This window comes from Salarias fasciatus, chromosome 1 (genome assembly GCF_902148845.1).
Source record: "Salarias fasciatus chromosome 1, fSalaFa1.1, whole genome shotgun sequence".
NCBI lineage: Eukaryota > Metazoa > Chordata > Actinopteri > Blenniiformes > Blenniidae > Salarias > Salarias fasciatus.
The window spans coordinates 18,829,054-18,847,811 of NC_043745.1; the positions used below are offsets into that span (position 1 = coordinate 18,829,054).

An 18,758-nucleotide genomic window follows, 5' to 3' on the forward strand; every position below is an offset into this window, starting at 1 on the left:
GCTGTCATTCTCTCTCTCTCTCTCTCTCTCTCTCTCTCTCCCTCCCTCCCTCCCCCTTTTCCTCTCTTCCTTTCTCTCTCCCATGCCCGTTCATGCATTAATCTGTCCATCATCCATCTATTCATCCACCCTACCTTCTGCTTACCCAGGAGTCCATCTGGTTTTCCACACCTTCCATCTTGAGGAGAACCATGACTACCTGTCCATCACTGAAGATGCTAATTTCCTGGTCCCAGTCGCTCGACTCACTGGCTCAGTGCTGCCCCCCAGTGTTAAAGCTGGACTCTTCGGAAACTTCAGCGCTCAGCTGCGGTTTATATCAGATTTTTCCATGAGTTATGAAGGATTTAACATCACATTCTCAGGTACATACATATCCCAGGTTGAACTTATTGTGAACACTGTGTTAATGAACTCTGCCCTTTGACATAGGCCTCAGTGCTGTTGTCCGTTATAGGCTATTAATAGATTTAATTGCCATAAATACCTCTTTTCTTGTGCATACGCATTAAATCTACTGTCCTATGCAAATTTGGAGATCAGATATTCATCAGTGAATTTTGATTAAAACAATCATTATAGGTTCGAGGAGCCAATAAGCAAAGCTGTAAGTTTCAAAAGCCAATTATATGCCTTTTTAGGTTGATTACTGTTACGGTCATTGTCACGGACCTGACATAAAACCTAAAACTGCATTAAGTTACTGTACTCACAGTCCTGTTTGGACCTGTTTTATTCACCGCATGAGTGAAAAAGGCCCCATAAAGAAGCTCAGGCATGCCGCTGTGCACTTTCTTTAATGGCAGCAGGTCAGCTGTACATCTGCCAAGAAAACCATTTTGCCTTTTTTACTCTTAACCAATTAACGTCTTTTGCGGTTTGCTTGTGTTTTTTTCTTCTTCAGAAGAAACTGGTTGTGTTGTACATCTAAATAATAGCTTTACCTTTAGTTCAAGAGTTTCTCAAAGTTTCTGTATTGGGCTCTGTGTGACTGCCTCATTTACAGCACTACTCCACAGTCCAGAGATGGTTTATAATTTGATGATTCCTCCCAAGCCTCATCATTGGTATTACAGTTCAATGAAATCAATTGTTTTTCATTCGTGTGATGTTTAGAGTGGAAATTCAAAACAGAGTCTGGAGCAGGGTGTTAAACTCATTTTAGTTCAGTGACCACACAGCCAGTTTGATTTTGATCATGGCAAAATAATCTATACTTATTAGTCACTCCAAATTCTTCCCTCGTTTTTGTGGGAAGAAATAAAATCGTTTTCTGAAAGTGTTCGCATTTATTGTAATTTTTCCAGAATATTTTTAGAATGAGGTAACATTTACATCACACACGAGAACATACAGTCTGTCACTTGTCAGAATATAAGGTTTCTTCAGCTTCACTATAAAAGGCAGGAGTATCATTGGGCTCTGCTGTTCAGTTCTGGATATCAGTGAAGGGTTTTGACTGATACTTCAGTGAAACTCTGCGAACCCCAGTGAATAAAACAGGAAGACCTACTTTAATTGCATTTTTTGTTATTTTTACACTGTGCACGGTTTTCCCACAGGCTGGATTGAACCGTTTTACAGACTGCTTTTAGCCCACAGGCGAGAACGTTATGTTTTCCCTATCTTTTACATGGAACTCACCAATGCTTTAACAAAGATGGCCCTTGGCACTAACTTGCATTGACACAATTTCTGCATCGCGGCCACACAGGATTAGAGGATTAAAACTGTATCTATGCATTTTTTTTCTACAGTTTGAACAGATTACTTCTTTCTACTTAGTCTATCTTGTTTAATTCGCATAGCGATTAAGAATGGTTCCCAGCCTATTTAAAATGCAGGTTTGACATATATATCTCTATATTACAAATTATAATAGTCTCAAATTTTCAAACAGTTTGTATGTCTCCATATTATGACTTTCTTTTAAGTTTTGCATCAGCTCTTGTCTGTCCCTCCTGGTTTTATAGAATATGACCTGGAGCCATGTGAAGACCCCGGCGTACCAGCGTTCAGCCGAAGGATGGGGTTTCGATTCAGTGTCGGCGACTCGCTGGCCTTCTCCTGTTTCCACGGCTACCGACTTGAGGGGGACAGCAAAATCACATGTCTGGGAGGAGGCAGGCGAGTCTGGAGCAACACGCTACCACGATGCATAGGTAAGAAAATCAATCACTCAGTCAGCCCGATGACTACAGCACCAAGAATTTTCTTTTTTCTTTTCTTTTTTTTTTGTTTTAATTTGACACTGTTGTATTATCAGCTACCTTTGTTAATCTGCAACTCTATCTGACATAAGATTTTAACAAGCTCATTTTTTCACCTAGAAAATTTACAGCATTGAAGAGATGAAATCCACCTGAGAATAACGAGTAGATGGGGAAGTAAAAGTTTCAAATTAACTTCATAAGTCTAGTAAGGCAAAGTCTCAGCATTTTCCTGGTTGTAATCCGTCACTATTTTATTGCGAACACAGTGGTAATTTACTGTTATTTGACCGGTTGACGGCTGGTTTTATTTGCAAGGATTTGGCTGTTAGCAGGTTGTAATTTGCTGGTATTTTATGTGTATCAGTGTTTCTTTGGATTCTGCTGGTAATTTATGAGCATCTGACTAGTGGCTGCTGGTAATTTTCAACCCTCAGATAAAGCAGACTGAAAATGCTATAATAGCACTATCTGTCAAGAGATCAGGCCTGACTAAGAGGGAACTGAGGAACAGCAGCTGGCAACATGCACTGGGTTCATCTCTCTTCTTTTTTTCATTCCAAGTGTCCCTCTTTTTATCTCTCTTTCTCTCCACTTCTCCTCCTCCTCCTCGGTATTTAGACAGTCCTTGGGTAGATAATTAGAGCATTAGCTGCTATATGAAAAGAGTTAAAACTGTCTTTTGTCACTCCCCTTTTCCCTTTCCTAATTTCTTTCCACTCAGTTTCAAAAGGCTTCTTTCTGTCTCGATTCATCTGTTATCTTCTCTTCTTTTCTTTCTCCTTCAGCCCTCTCTTCATCCCTTTCTCCCCTTCCACAATCCTCTATTCTGTCACCCCACTCTATTAAGCTGTTTTCACGATATCAAAGGATTTGTTTAAATAAAATGTCCAATAGTATCTATTTAAGTTCCTTTCCCAGCTATCAGAACTGGAGGGCATTTCCCAAAAAAGTTCTTTGAAAAGTTGTATTTGTTCATATTGGATAAACACCCTGTTTGTCTGTGTGCTTCAAGTTGTTCCACACCACTTTTGTCTGTCTCATTATTTCGATTTCCTCCTCCTTCCTTCCAAGCGGTGTTGGTCCTCCTCAGTGGGAGTTAAAAGCCTGCTCAGCTCTCTTATTTTCTCCTCCCTACATTTACATATGACAAAACTCTATTTGCACTAAGTACCATTCATTTGAATTTCCTAAACTTTGATAGGCACTGCACCTGCTAGATAATTCTGTATAATTTCTGTGAAACACCTCTTCTAATGGACTAATCCAGACCTGTCTTTGTGCAATGGTTTTCTTTTTGCCCTTTGTTTAATCTTTTGTAGTTTATGTTTAATTGCTTGTCTTTAAAATGTGATTTACTCCGATCCCTTCTTGACTTCTTACACAGCCGCACCGCGCTGAAGATATGAACTTCCGAGCTAAACCTGCCATTGTGATGGCAGTAATTAATTCTGACATATCTATTGATTTAAAATAAGTTTGTGGTTCCACTGGATGCTCAGTTCACCGTCATCCCTTTTCATGGACAATTGTGGATCTTCTGTCTTCTCTTTTTACACTAAACAGGGCAGCACAGAGATCTGAACAGCTCAAGGATAATTGCTGTGATTCTGATCCATGCTTTCCCTCTCTTGCTCTAGCTGAGTGTGGAGCCTCCTCACTGGGGCCAGAAGGCGTTCTCCTTTCTCCGAACTTCCCTTCCAACTACGATAACAACCATGAGTGCATCTACCGCATCACCACTGAAAAGGGCAAAGGAATCAGACTGAAAGCCGAGAACTTTTCTCTGCAAGATGGAGACTATCTCAAGGTATGTCTGCACACACACACACACACACACACACACACACACACACACACACACACATGCACATTGTATGTGCATACATGACAAGCTTTCTCCAATCAGAGAATCCATAAATGCATAATTTATTTAAAGATTCCCTACAGGCACAGACACACACACACAGACACACAGAGGACACAACTATATTATTAAAAGCTGTCTGTATGCAAAGCTGCATGTACTGTACTTTGTACGCGCATGTATGTACGCGTAGAGAATACTATGTTAGTCTGGTAACAAATGATGCAACTATGCGTGGAAACAAGACAGGAATGTAATTGCTGATTCTACCATAATCACGAACATTCTGCAATACTGTGTCAATACAAAACAAATCCCCTGCGTTTGCTGCCGTGACCTTAACAGATCATAAAAGTGTATGATTACATATCTCTTGCTCTTACTTGCTGTCACGAGTCGTGGTGAACCCAACAGCAGACTGAGGAAAATGCTGAAGGCTTACAAGCTTTATTGAGATATTCAGGAGGCAAAGGTATCCATCAAAGGGTAATCCAGAAGCACGTCCAAGAACACAAGTATTCAAACGATAAAAAGAAGCTTGGACTCCTAAAGCAGGGGTCGCCGCTCCTCCAGTGCCACTTTCACAGCCAGCAGTTCCTGTTTCTTCACATCATATTTCCACTCCGCCCAGGACATTTTCCTAGACAAGAATTCACAGGGGGAGACTCTGTTGCACTTGGTGCTCCACTGAGAAAAAAAACTGTCCCAACTCTCAGATTAGATGCACCCACCTCCACAAGAAACTGTTGTTCTGGACTGGAGACCACTAGGACTGGATCTGTCATGAAGACAACCTTGAGACCATTGAACACAGCATCAGGCTGAGGTGACCAAGAAAACTCGACCCGAGAGGAGGTCAGGACATGAAGCAGCAATCGTACTGAGACTACCGGTAAAGCGTCTGTATAAATTGGAACCTCAGAAAACATTGCTGGTCCTTCCTACTGGCCGGGGTTGGCCAATCACTGACAGCACTGACCTTCTCAGAGTCCATCTCCACCTGGCTCATGCACAAGCTGTAGCCGAGGAAGGAACTTGGTGTCATGTGGAATTTGTTCTTCTGAGCTGTAACAAACAGTTTGCCCTCCAAGAGTATATTCAGGACTCCTCAGACGGGCTGGTTGTGCGAGTTGAAACTGGGAGAAGCCCAGGTAGACGAACATACAGACTTTTAGCATGTCTTGAAGAACGTCGGTGACTTGGATCTGGCAGACATCAGGAGCATTGGTTAGACCAAATGTGATAACCAGACACTCCTAATGACCGGCGGGGGTGTTCAGGCTTGTTTTTCCACTCCTCTTCTTAATCTGCATGAGATGGTAGGCAATGCAGAGATCAAACTCTGTCAAGACCTTGGCTTCCTGCATAAGCTCGAAAACAGAGAAGCTTAGTGGGAAGGGGATACCAGTTCTTGATGGTGATCTCATTAAACCCACAGTAGTCAATGCAGGGACAGAGCATCTTATTCCTCTTCTAAACCAAGAAGAACCCCACCGCTGTGGGAGATGAGGAGGGCTGAATGATGCCAGCAGTGAGAGAGGCCTTGACGTTTTCCCTCATGCGCTCATTCTCGGGTGGTGACAGAGACTACAGTCTTCCACAAGGAGTTAAGAAACCAGGAAGCAGGTCAACTGAACAGTCATGAACACGATGAGGGGGGAAAGGAAGTTGCCCGGGTCTTACTGAACACCTTCAAATCCCAGTTGACCCGGGTCGCCGAGGAGACATCAGGTGGTTCAGGTAAACCGGAGTCCGTTACAATGGAGGATGAGTGTGAGTTATGAACAGGTAGTGCATGAAAATAGCTTCCCTGACAGGGGTTACTCCAAGACACAGGACCGCCTTTGGACAGGTTTACATGGGGGTTGTGGGTCTTCAGCCATGGGAATTCCCATATGAGAGGATGTGGTAGGCAAAGCAGGAGCGATCCGAAGGAAATGTCCTTAGAGTATGCAATGGGTCAGGAAGGTCCCACAGCCTCCCTGGTTCCCAGAGACCTTATCTGGTAGGGCTGCGACAGAACCACCTCATCGTGATTCAAGCCCAACCAGATAAGGTCTCAGGGATCCGGGGAGACTGCAGGATCAGCTGCTGCTAAAGAGGTAGATAGCTGTCCCTGCAGCAGCTGGGACGACTCACAAAAAAACGCTGCTCAGGGCTCCTCCTGCCACATGACGTGATGCCTCTGAGCAGCCAGTGCTACCCGGGCTTAGAGGCTCATACTTCCCCAGATCATACTGTCACGATCTGTGGTTAAGCCTAAAACAGACTGGGCAACATGATCCAATAATTATCACCACAAATTGTCTCACATTCTATATTTGAATTGTCTTTCTATTTTTCCATGATCAAGAAACTTCCCATCTTGACTTCAAATGATATATCTGATTCACCACTTGTAAAATATCACATAAATTAGGCCATTGGTTTGCTGTCTATCTCAGGTTCCTCCCTTTTGTTGTATGAATATCACTGTTTTCAACAAGTTCAGGTAAAAAACAACAATAATAAACTTCAGAGCCATTTGAAGTATTTGTTCATTTTCTTCAGTAAAAGTTGAAACACTTTGGCCAAATGTTTCCTTTGTGTGTACTAATGGAATTTATGTTGTTGAATATCTGGTCTCACCGTGCTGCATCGTCTGTTCCTCTAAAACATGTCCGGGTCAAAAACAAACCTGCCTGCCGGATAACATGACAATTCAAATGTTTTATTAATTGAATTAACATCCAAAAATAAATTAACCTCCACATGAGTGGGAATTGTCAGAGTACAATTTAAAAGACTATGAACAGTAAAGTCAAGGAAAACTAATTATATGAACTAACCCTATACACTCAATTATCCAACCACAACTTCAATGTGTGCTATTTCAATATATGCAACATGTTTTTTTTTCTGTTGCTAAAAGTTTATGTCGTGGTTTTCATTATCCTAAAACTATTTTCAAACAAATAAGTGTTTAACACCCATACAGATAGTCTCTTTGAATAGAAATGCATATGTCGTCATGTGGAATTCACGATTTGTCAATGTAATCCTTAAATCCTGCATACCCTGTGAGTTTTTGTCTCAGTCATGCATTCCTGATCCAATTACTGTGCTTCACAATGTTCTTTTCTTAATTATATGAGGTGTGTAAGAGCAGGGCGGGAGAAAGGACGTGAACAACATCAGGAGCTTTGAATTTTTTGGCTCACCTGGCATGTTGTTAAATTCTATTATCGAGGTTGGCCCTACCTGTTGGAGGTGTTAAACATTGTTGTGAGAAACAATAACATCCCTGCAGGGGGTTATTAACCAAGTACGCTATTAGTGCTGTGGGTGTTTTTGCTGTACTTGCTGTCCAAGCTGAATGAACACATTGGAAGCAGAAACAAAAGGATCAATACTGCCTCTCTTCACTCTCTACTCAATCCCCCGCATTTGTATTATTGCTGTGCCCATTGTATGGGTGTACGATGGAGCGTCAGCTAATCGTTTCTGTGTTTAGAAATTATCATTAGGAACAAAAAAAAAAACCTCTCAGAAATCTGCCTTTTTATTTTATTGCATGTTGAACTACATTATCATGGCTATCCTCACTCTGATGGTGCTCTCAAGCAGTTTAGTCATTTTGCATGTGTTAACTAAAATGTACAGTATAAACATTAGAAAGTTGGATGTGTTGTACTTATTAACCACAACAGCAATTATGGATGTTTTTGAATCCCACAGATCTTTTTTCTTTTTTTTTTTTTCTGTTATGTGTGCTCATTTAAATAGTAGTTAAAAGCAGTTGTGGAAACTATTTAACAGTCTTGATGCTGTCCAACAGACATCATCTAAAACCACTTGCGTTCACAATGTCTCTTAGCGGTATTAGGCCTGAGGGCATGGTTAAGCCAGTGTGTGGTTAGTGTATTATCAGTCTTAGGCCTAGAGCATTGGCTGAGTCTTTCTGTGGTTAGATTGTATTAGCGGCGTTCTCCCTGACTTTTATAAAGGCTTAATGTCATTGTGAAAGCTGGAAATGTTCCCAGTGGAATTGGTATTAAGATATATATATATATAAAAAAAAAAAGAAAGAAAGAAAATCTGAGGGAAACTAAAGTGACACCAAGATGGTTTGCAGACGTAAACATGCTTTAATATGCTCCATTCCATCACACTCTGATTTCTGTAAAGCAGGAACCCTGGAGTTAGTTCTACAACGTTTTCAACATACTTATTTTTGAGTTTACTGTGCATAAACACACACTCACAAGCATAAGATGAATTGTGACAAAAATGAGTAAGAAGTGTTTTTGGAAGAAGTTAACAAAACATATTTTAGAATTACTGCAAAAAATCTGACTTTAGCTCAGAGCAATGCAGTATGGGAGGTGATCTGTCACTGGAGCTTTGGGAAAAACAACAACAACAGAAGAAATTAGGAAAAGATGGCAACACCTAATAGTGCGACAAAGAAAAAGGTGATTCTGAATTGCCTGTAGGTGTGATTGTATGTGCGGGTGGTGGACGGGTGACCTGTTCATGGTGCTTCACCCACAGTCAGCTGGGACTGAGGCAGTTTAGAAGGTGGAAATAAAAATAAAGAATAAATAAGAAATGACAATAAGCCGGCTGAGGCTTCAACACAATATCAACAGCAGCCTTCTGCAATTAATGATACAGTTTCCTTCAGGCGTTGTGACGCATGTGTTACATTGAGCTTGTAGAATAACTTCTCTCTATTTAATTTGTACTTATGCTTATAGAAATGTACAATACAACATATTCACAGATGCAAACATGCTCAGTGGATAGTAGCTACATGTTTTCCCTTTCAGACACAACCCTTAGTGCTCCCAGTGAATAGATCAGTGTTTGCGTGTGGTTTCACGTGTTACCAATGTTGTGGTCAGGCCCACAATGCTCGCAAACATTGTGGGTGTTTGCATTTTTGTCTAATAAGCTAAATCAATTCCCACAAGGCCGTGTATCCCACATTTCTGACTCCTGCAAAGTGAAAAATATGCATCCATGCATGCACACACACACACACACACACACACATGCATGCACGTACACACAAGTAATTGTTGGATTCAACTGAAAAATACAGATACCACATGTTGGAAGGGCAGGTTTACTCATTTCTGAATTGTGTTCTTTCTATAGTATTTAATGTGACAAATCAATCCTGCTTCCAAAGCTGACAATAGAACCAAATACCAATATGAGCATTTAAAAAAGTAAATATCACAATAATTTTGTAGGACAATAGAACAAATTGGATTCAAACAAAGTAATCAGAAAATAAGTCTCAAAGTGTGATTGTATAAATGACACAGACATCTTTGGGTATACAATCAGTCTGCCTTTTCAGTTTCAATTCTGATGCCTGAAATCTTCAATTGATCACAACAAATACCGTGTTTGAGTAAAGTCTATCTTTAGCTGTCAGAATGTCTCTTTTCATTTCTTTACTCTTGTAGCTCCTTCCAAAAGATTAGGGTGTCCTGCAAAAGTGAAAGTGCCGACGCCATTCATATTACTGCAGATCTGGAACGCCAATCCCCCAAAAATTATCCACTTTACTACTTCTTCCTGTCATTCTGTGGAAATTTAAATGATCAGAACAATCTATTCTGCTTGATAACTGGATCCAGGGAAGAACGGCTCATACAAATGTATGAATTATTTAGCAATCCACTGATGCAGATTTTAAAAACTTTTATGCTGTTTTGTTCAATTGAATTATTTATTATTCGAAATGAAATATTATTTGAAATGTTTGTGGTTCTTTGACTTGATGGAAATATCTTGTGTGTCGGTATAAAAATGAAAATTTAATCTTTTAACGACGAGCCGGTAATCTCGACACCTATGTTAATTATCATTTTCCCCCAAAAAATGAGCAGGAAGCATAGTGCAAAAACGAACTGAAAAGAAAGCCCTGAAGTGCCACTTATGCTAGCAATTAACACGCCACTCCCCAGGCTAATAGTAATGAAGCTAATTCCTGGTACTGCTGCTGAACGCTTTGGTTTGACACTCCGGCCAGCTCCAGGCTAAAATCTCCTGTAACATCCGAACCAGCTCGCCGCCGTTTCCCTTGCTACTGGCTAACTTTTTTGTCCTGGTGCCGTCGGCTTACTGTGTTCAATCTAGAAATGTCACCTAATGCAGTGCTTGACCAAATTTATCCAAATTCACTTTATCCCAGAGGGAGAAAAAAAAAAGGCTGAGACTGAAACAAAGTAAGCGTGTACGGGATTTGTTATGAAATGGAGGTGGTGTGAGAGCACGCTACAGAGAGAGCGAAACAGAGAGGAAAGGGAGAGTATCAGACAGAAAGAGGAGGGGTGGCAGATGGTGACATGTTGATTTATGAGCTGCAGGGCATTTCATTAACCATACAGAGTTTTACTGAAACAGAGAGAGAGAGAGAGCGAGCAAGAGAAAGCACCAGGCAGAAACCAAAATAAGAAAAATAGACAGACAGCAATTTACAAAATTGGTGTTCACTGAGGGGGAGGAACATGGGAAGTAAAATGACATTTAGCAGAGTAATGCTACAGATGCTGAGATACCATTCCACAGTGGCCTTGCCTGTATTTATGCTTTCCACCACAGCTACACAGGCCAGTGCACTGCTGCGGCTTGTCCACGGCCAGCAGAGGCGTCTTCACCCACTGGAAATGCTTGAATAGATAGAACGGCGCGCCACCTTAGAGCCCATTTTCGTTGGCATTCCCGCCACCTGCAGACCTGTCACCTCCAATCTGTGGAAGTGTCACTGGCTGCCAAATATAAGCACAGCAATTCAAGCATGGACGGTTCACATTTACATCCCAGCTGTGAGATAGTATCCCAAAGTTTCTTAGAATCAAATGTTTGCCGCATGTAAAGTTGCGGTCACGTCAAAAAGTTAATTAATTTGCCTTTTATCTGCAGTTCTCCTGCATTCTTGACATTCATGACTGAAATCAGTCCACTTCAACCAAGACAACCTGAAATACCGACTGTTTTCCTGACACAACCACAGTTTGCGTTTCTGCGTCCATCTGGGTAACTGAGTTAGGCACCAAAGCTGCTGACTGATTGTGTTCAGTTTTGGAGATTGGTATTGAGTGGACATTTGGTGGATAAATACCCAGCCGGTCACTGATTCAATCTCCGCACTGGAAACTCTCTTCACCTTTCCTTCTTTGCCAAGTTGGAAAGATCTGTCAGACAGTCAGGATTTGGCCCTCTGTATCTCACCGTCTTATAGAGCTTGTTGGGGGGAATAAAGTATCCAGCTGTGCTGTGTCTTGTTTGTGTTTTCAGAGTGATCGTAGAAGGAATGACAAAAAAAAAAAAGCTACAGTTGTTGACTTAAATCATGTTTGCTGATGGAAACAACAAAAAAAAGCAAATGTTTTAACATAAGTGTATATTTCATTACATTACTGTATTTTTAAGAATGTATTCTTATTTTTGCTTGATATTTCTCATATATGGTTTGTTTTCTCAACCGCATTTCTATGGTCACTTTTTCTAATTTAATTATTTCCATTAGAGATATGAGACTGCACTGTGGCCTTAATGACAAGCACACAAGATCCCATATCCAGCTTTATCTCCCAGTCCTGCGTAATTAAAGGAGGACTTGTTAGCAGAGTAATTAAGCTTGTCGATTCATTCTCTGTTTCTTAAAAGGAACCTTCATCCTGGTCAAGCAGATCAGCAAGAGCCAGTGTGTTTGAGAGCAGGATTGATCAGTGCTCCTTAAAAAAACGCTGGGTCTGCTTGTTCAGGTCACGAGCAGAGTAACACCACATCCAAGTAAATCATTTCAATCAGAGAGGGTCCGTTTGAACAGGTCTGTGTGTTTCCATGGTCAGATTCCAGAGCTTGATGCTTTTTGGGATGATTTCGTACAAATCCACTTTATTTCTTGTTAATCTTTTTTTTTATGCAACATTAATACATTGCAATGGTGTATTTTTTTCCAAAGATACACAGAAATGTGGAGTTCTTACCACAGGTGGCCACACCTCAGTCCTCTGTGGATGCATTTCTCTATGTAATAAGGTTATCATGATTATTTTTAAACTGGCAATATTATGTCAACCTTTACAGACTGTAGAGATTTTCCAGTGCACTTCCTTTGCCGGTTCTTCATTCCGTCGTGAACCCACACACCCACCAAACCTCACAGCTATCATATGAAATGTTCGATGCTTGAAGGAATCTTCTCTGAAGCAAAGTAAACAAATTCTGTCCTTGGTTTTTTTCCTAACAAGGTCAGCGGTGCGCTGCGGCGCTCGAGTCCAGTGACACTCTTGTTATTTATGACACGGACTCTTCAAACTCATGTTTTTATTAATGCTCTGAAACCGCTTTCCTGTGTTTTGATCGACAGATGTATGACGGGGAGAACATTTCATCTCGTCTCCTTGGCAACTTTACACGTGAGGGCATGATGGGTCATGTCATCAATAGTACGTCCAATCACCTGTGGCTGGAGTTCAACAGCAACGCCTCAGGAACCAGTCAAGGTTTTCGCCTTACATACACAAGTAAGTTATCAATTAAAAACATTTGAAGAGCCCATCGAATGTGAAATGAGTTGCCCATGTTTTTATATTTCAGTGACAAATGTGTTTTGTCCATTCATCACTCGATCCCAGTCAAACGTTCATTGATTTCCTAATCAGTTTCCCACACTGGCTCATTGGGGAGGCTGTGGCCCAGTGAGTGGTCCTCCAGGAGCAACGCTGGCGGCTTAATCCCCAATCTCACCCTGAACACAAGTTGAAATATGTTTGAGCAAGATACCGAACCCCAAGTTGCTCCTAATTGTGTCCAAGCAGCTTGCACGGTAGTCGTCACAGATGGTTTGTGAGTGTGTGTGTGATCGTGTTCTTAATGGGTGATTGAGTTCATTTTTTTAATAATTAATTATTTATTTTATTTTTTTAGTTTCATTTTGTAAAATGCTGGACTTTTCCTCATTTGGCACATCAGCTGTGATGATAAAAGGGGGGGGGGGGGGGTCCGATGACAACAAATGAGATTTTAGACTGGAAATGTCATTCAGATCTAGAACACACCTGCTCTACTTTGAAGCGTCTTTTACCTGAACTTTAAATTGATGAAAATATTTGATTCCACTGAGTTTTTGATGATTGAAATCTCAGAGGGAAATCTCAAATTGCTGTACTAATATTTTATTTCCAGCTTATAACAACTTGCAAACTGCTTTTCGCCTCGCTTACAGCAACATTCTCACAAATGAATGTGACTCATTAAGCTCGGTTCTGAAACACATTTTGAGTGTGTGGCACATCCACATTGGGGAAGGTTTACTAATGACCTCTCCAGCTTCAAATCAGAGGAGACCCCCTGCAGTCCTGAGCTGCACAAGTTGTGTGGTCATTGTAAGAATGACTTCAGAAGCCAGCGTCGGTCTTCTTCCTACACACCTGTAGCAGTGGGAAGTGAGTGGGTACAGATGTCTCGGAGAGATAAAAACACAGTTTTTCTTCTGTGAATCAGGCAGAATCGGCGTGCTCACTCAAATAATAGGCCATAATGCCAGCAATTTTCACATTTAATCCAGAAATATTTTGAATTTTAACAACTGTTTTTTTTTTTTCCAAAGGGGTTTTAAACTGTGCGACAATGGTGTTTCTTTTCTATTGCTCCCTCATTTGATCTTGTTTTCAAAATCCTTGTTTATTAGCCTCTGTTGTATCTGCTGCAAAAAATCTTTTATTATCGTACAGTCAGAGTTTCTCATTCAGTTCAGTTCAGTTGTATTTATATAGCACCAAAAATTACAGCCATTTCAAGGCACTTGTACAGAGTTTCTTTCTTTTACTCAATATATCTACTTTGAACGATATAGGCGATGGTAGAAAGGGGGCAAAAAAAAAAAAAAAACCCTTGGAACAGCAAGAAACCTTAGAAGAAGCAGGTTCAGAGGTGGAGACCTGCTGTTCCCTTCTGCTGTGTGACTGGTTAGCTCTTGTACGGTGGTTTTGGTCCATGAGCCTTATGTTTGACACCCATGGAAGGATAGCAAGAGAGAAAAAGGATGGAACAGAGACAGAGAGCAACAAACAGGACCAGAAAGTTCGTTGTTATCAAATGCTTTCTTTTCAGAATTGTCACGGTGGTCATCATGTTTTTTTTTCACTCCGGAATTAAACTCATGACTAAACTGATTCTCAGACGCTTTTGAATTTAAATGTACTTTAAAACCAGGAATACGAGTTTGACATTTGTAAACCAGCAATATAAATATATTGATCTCATTGCTGGAACTAGTCCAGCAATATAAATATATTTTTTTACGAGCAGTTTCAATTGATCTCAATACAGCAGGAGTTTACCCAGCAAACTGAAAAGATAAACAAGGATAGTACTGGCTGAAACAGATGCTCTCTCTCAAACACGTACACACACACACACACACACACACACACACACCTTAATATGTTTAAAGAGAGCCTGTTAATAAGGGAAGACCAGCTGCTGTGTAAGTCAAAGTGGCTATTAGAGCATTAGAGGAGCATTTATCTGCAAGTCATTAAAAGAAGGTGAGAAAGTGACAAATCTGGGGCAAGAGGCAGGCTGGACAAAGGGACAAATGAATGAATGTATCTAGTTTAATGGCGCACGGACACTAGATGGATGCTCTGCTTGTCAGTTACAGCCATTAGACAGCCGTCAATCCGTGAGTCATTTGACCGGAGAAGGTGACACTTTCTTCTGAGTTCTACTACAATAGATGAGCCGATGGATAGATAAGAGAGATTGATAGATGGTTCAAACAAGTGAAAGCAGTGAGATGCATCTGATCAAAAGAAGCAGCAGTAGCTTCTTAAGCAGGGTCAGGGAATGAATAGTGCACCATGATGGAGGCTGTTTTATTAGAGTGATAAGGATGCGCACGACATCTGTTCAAAGTATTAACAGAAGAGGTTGACAGAGGTGACATGAATCAGTTTCACTGAAATAGATGCAGGGAGAGTGGAGACACATCTCACAAGTTCATTTAAAAAAAGAGTTGCAGGTTGTGTTATTATCCAGTGCTTTAATGGAGGATGTATTGCATCTGGACTGCAAGTACATTTTCATCATGTGTCCTGGTTGAGTACAAAAATGGAAGGTGACAGATTGCTTTGCATATTTATAAAATTTCAGCATCCAAAAGGATTAGTGGTAATTGTCATAACAAAAGCATCCTTTCAATGGCAAAATATGAAATAATCATGAAAGACTTTATTTATATGATTTATTTGGATTTTATAAAATACCCTTTCTTTGCATTACTCTCATTGATTTTGTACAGAGGTATTACAGCACTTATATCCATTGTTGCTGTGTGTTAATGAAATATCTTAAGCTTTGTTTCAAAGCGATCACACTTTGTATTCAGTAAGCTGTTGCAATGCAAGACACCCAACATACTCAGTGCAGAACTGAAACCTTTGTGGCAAAGAATAGATTCAGTTGGCAACACATTTGGTGTTTATTGTCGATTAGACGGCAGCCCAGACGCCCCTGATCTGAGGCAGGATGTTCTGTTCATAAGAGGCTGACCCGAGGAAAAGAAAATACGATAGTGACATTGTTTTGTCTTTGTTTATCCATCCGTCTTAGGGGGAAGGAAGGTCTCCTATTCTTTGTTATCTTCAAAAGGCAGAGACATTGCATTTGTGTTTGTGTGGGCTGTAAAATTATCATTTGATGTGTTTCTACAGTTCCATATAGAAACCGCGTTCTCAGTCCATAAATTCCCGCGCTGGTGCTGCTCGGCACCATTGTGACTGTCATTATAGCCTGAAGAAAAGGCAGGAGCCCAAACATTGTAAAAAATTTATAGAATCGGGCGTATGAGTAGAATCTCCAGAAAAGTCCAGCTGTCACACGACTTTTCAGCATTAGCAACATGCTCAAGCTCAAAACTTTTGCAGAAAGTGGCAGGGTCCAGGACAGAAAATGACCTTATGTCCTCTTTTTTCACAGCCGAATCACCTCCTTCAGTTTTGTATTTATAATCTGCATGTATCTCCATTTTTCCATCTAGGTTTCGACCTGGTGCGCTGCGAGGAACCGGGGATCCCGAGCTACGGCTATAAGATCCAGGATGACGGTCATTACGCCAACACTTTCGTCCTGTACTCGTGCAACCCCGGGTACAGTCTCCACGGCAGCAGCACGCTGACCTGCCTCAGCGGGGACAGACGTGTCTGGGACAAGCCACTTCCATCCTGTATCGGTTAGTATGCCAACACACGTGTAGGTTCCCCTTTCGCATCAATAATTCCTCATGACAAGGCCTGAATTATTGAAGCTGTGAGTGAGGTTTTTTTTATTTAGATAGAGTTCAGTGGGAATATAGGTGGGAGACGCAACAGTGGAAACTACTCCAGTGTGTTTCCACGCTGCAGTGCGATGAGTCAAAATGGAAAGTGCGTGAAGAAGTGATTCAGTGAACACAGGTGAATACTTTGAAAAGAGTGTGTGGGGACTGATTCAGCACTCTGCGCGTGATATGTGCAGTGGTGCTAATATATCTCTGTGTGTAAAAACAGGCGTTACTCATCCCCATATCTGCACTCGAACATCAGATTGACACAAGGCATGATACTTTACTACATCTGCCTTTTCTAGATTTTCCTTACAAAAGCAGTAATTGACTGTCTTTATTGAACTTTTTATAGGTTTATATTGTAACGTGGAGCCTAAAGGTGTCCAGCATGTTTATGCCAAGAATTTCACTGAAGCCATAGTCTCCTGTTCTGCTCTCAGCAATGAAAAAAAAAAGATATTTAAAGTCAGTATTTTTGATGACTTATAACATATAACTTTACTTTTGTTCACCAAACCATTTTCAAAGAATCATAAGTATATTAAGAAATCAGTCAAAGTGATAAATTGATTTATATATTTGTTCTCAGATGCATGTTTGAAGTGCAGCTGGTCAAATGTTTGTAACTAAAAGCTGAAACATGAAAAGAAACTTTAATCATACCTAGCACTGTCAGGGCATACCTCATGCCTCCCTTATTGAGGGGCTTTCACACTTGTACTGAGTACTGTAAAACTTTATGTATCGGCAGATGGAAGAAAACTGAAACTAAATAAACAAAAACCAAAAAACAACAATTGTAACTACTAAACTTTTTCAAACATTTTTTTTTATATATACACTTATATGAACACAGTCTTGAGCCATAACTTTTTGGAAATGTGAAAACGATAAGCCAAGTAGCCCAAAAAAGGAACACATTTTCAAAAATACCAATGAATAAAAAAAAATAAATAAAAAGATAAATCTTTTTCGTATTTGCATCGTATTTACATTACGCAAAGTAGATCGCTTATTTGAAAGTACACAATATGAATAATTCTGAATATAGTTCTTAATTGTCAGATATCAGATGTACAATTGGAACTGGAGCTGGAGCACTTGGAGTTTTTAAAGGTCTGTACTCTCTTCAGCCGGTGTGTGGAGCAGATCCGTAGTTGAGTCCACGTTGAGTCGGTCCCTCAGTGGATCCACCACAGTGCATCACTCGGGCCTCAAGAACATTCAGAATGTCTTCACACAATGTCCACTTTGTGTGAACAAGAAAAAAAACTTACGGCGTGGCATCAATTCAGGAAGGAACCTCTCCGCCACTAGAGCCTATTATGGATGAGCAAATGCTGCAAGGTATGATTCAGCACTAATACTTTTCATAAATTGTTAGTCTTGCTGCATTATAAGCATTTTTGCCATTATTTCCAGTTTCAGACCTTCTCAATGTCCCCCCAAAATGTAGATAAAACAGTTCTAAAAAAAAAAAGTCTTTTGACCTCTAAATACTGACACTGATTACTTTCTTATGAACGTTTCAGAGTTCTGTACAATCCGTTTTGCCTTCAAAATGTCCTTGAAACTGTTCAATACTTTCAAATCACTGTGAATTTTAAACAGAGATCCACAAATAACTGGCACGAACATAATAATCAGCTGTCACAGTGAAAACTTTTTAAGAACATTAAATTGCTGTGCTTTGAATTGTATTATCTTCTTATCAAAACATCTCACAACAATTCGAGGAATGTTACGGAACCGAACAGAAAAAAGGGAATGAATTTAATTGTATCGAATGGTTTTCCATACATGTTGAATATTGAGAGAATTGAGCAACAGTTATCTCTGACAGCAGTTTGAAATAACAATGTAATAATTTCCCTTCATCTGGCTGCTGCTCTGCACACAATATCAAGTTTTTTCAGATTGTGAGTCTGACAAATAGGAGGTATTCTTGCAGAATATATTAAAATATTTTCAAAGTTTGAGGGAGTATAAACTGCCCGGGGGCAGATTTAGCTGTAGATGACACTTTGCAGCTTTTAATTAAATTTGAGGGAAAAATCCCAAATGTTTTAGGTTCCTGCACCTATGCAATTGTGAAATTTGTTCCAGTTTTTTTTTTTTTTTTTTTTTCAGCAACACCCGTCAGTCCTGATGGATTTAACTAGCAGTGAACTGTTTAATTAATTCATATTAGTTTTCTTAGATAGCTTTCAAAAATCACAATTGTGAAACAAAACGCCTTACTAGGTATGTGTGGTCACTTATTGAAAAAGGTCCACTGAAATGCTGAAGAATCGCTCGACAGGTGCTGCATTCAGCCTGATGTGGCTGCTGCAAAGCATTGAAGTGC

At 40.3% G+C, this 18,758-nt stretch overlaps 1 protein-coding gene across 1 annotated transcript in view; it reads left to right on the plus strand.

Annotated features, from left to right (window-relative positions):
- Nucleotides 1-18,758, plus strand: part of LOC115388994 (CUB and sushi domain-containing protein 1-like) — a 270,349-nt gene that overhangs the window by 148,329 nt on the left and 103,262 nt on the right. The window contains exons 20-24 of the mRNA XM_030092348.1: nt 150-365; nt 1,974-2,162; nt 3,851-4,020; nt 12,452-12,608; nt 16,127-16,318. Coding sequence (XP_029948208.1) covers nt 150-365; nt 1,974-2,162; nt 3,851-4,020; nt 12,452-12,608; nt 16,127-16,318 — 924 coding nt within the window. The remainder of the gene's footprint in view (nt 1-149; nt 366-1,973; nt 2,163-3,850; nt 4,021-12,451; nt 12,609-16,126; nt 16,319-18,758) is intronic.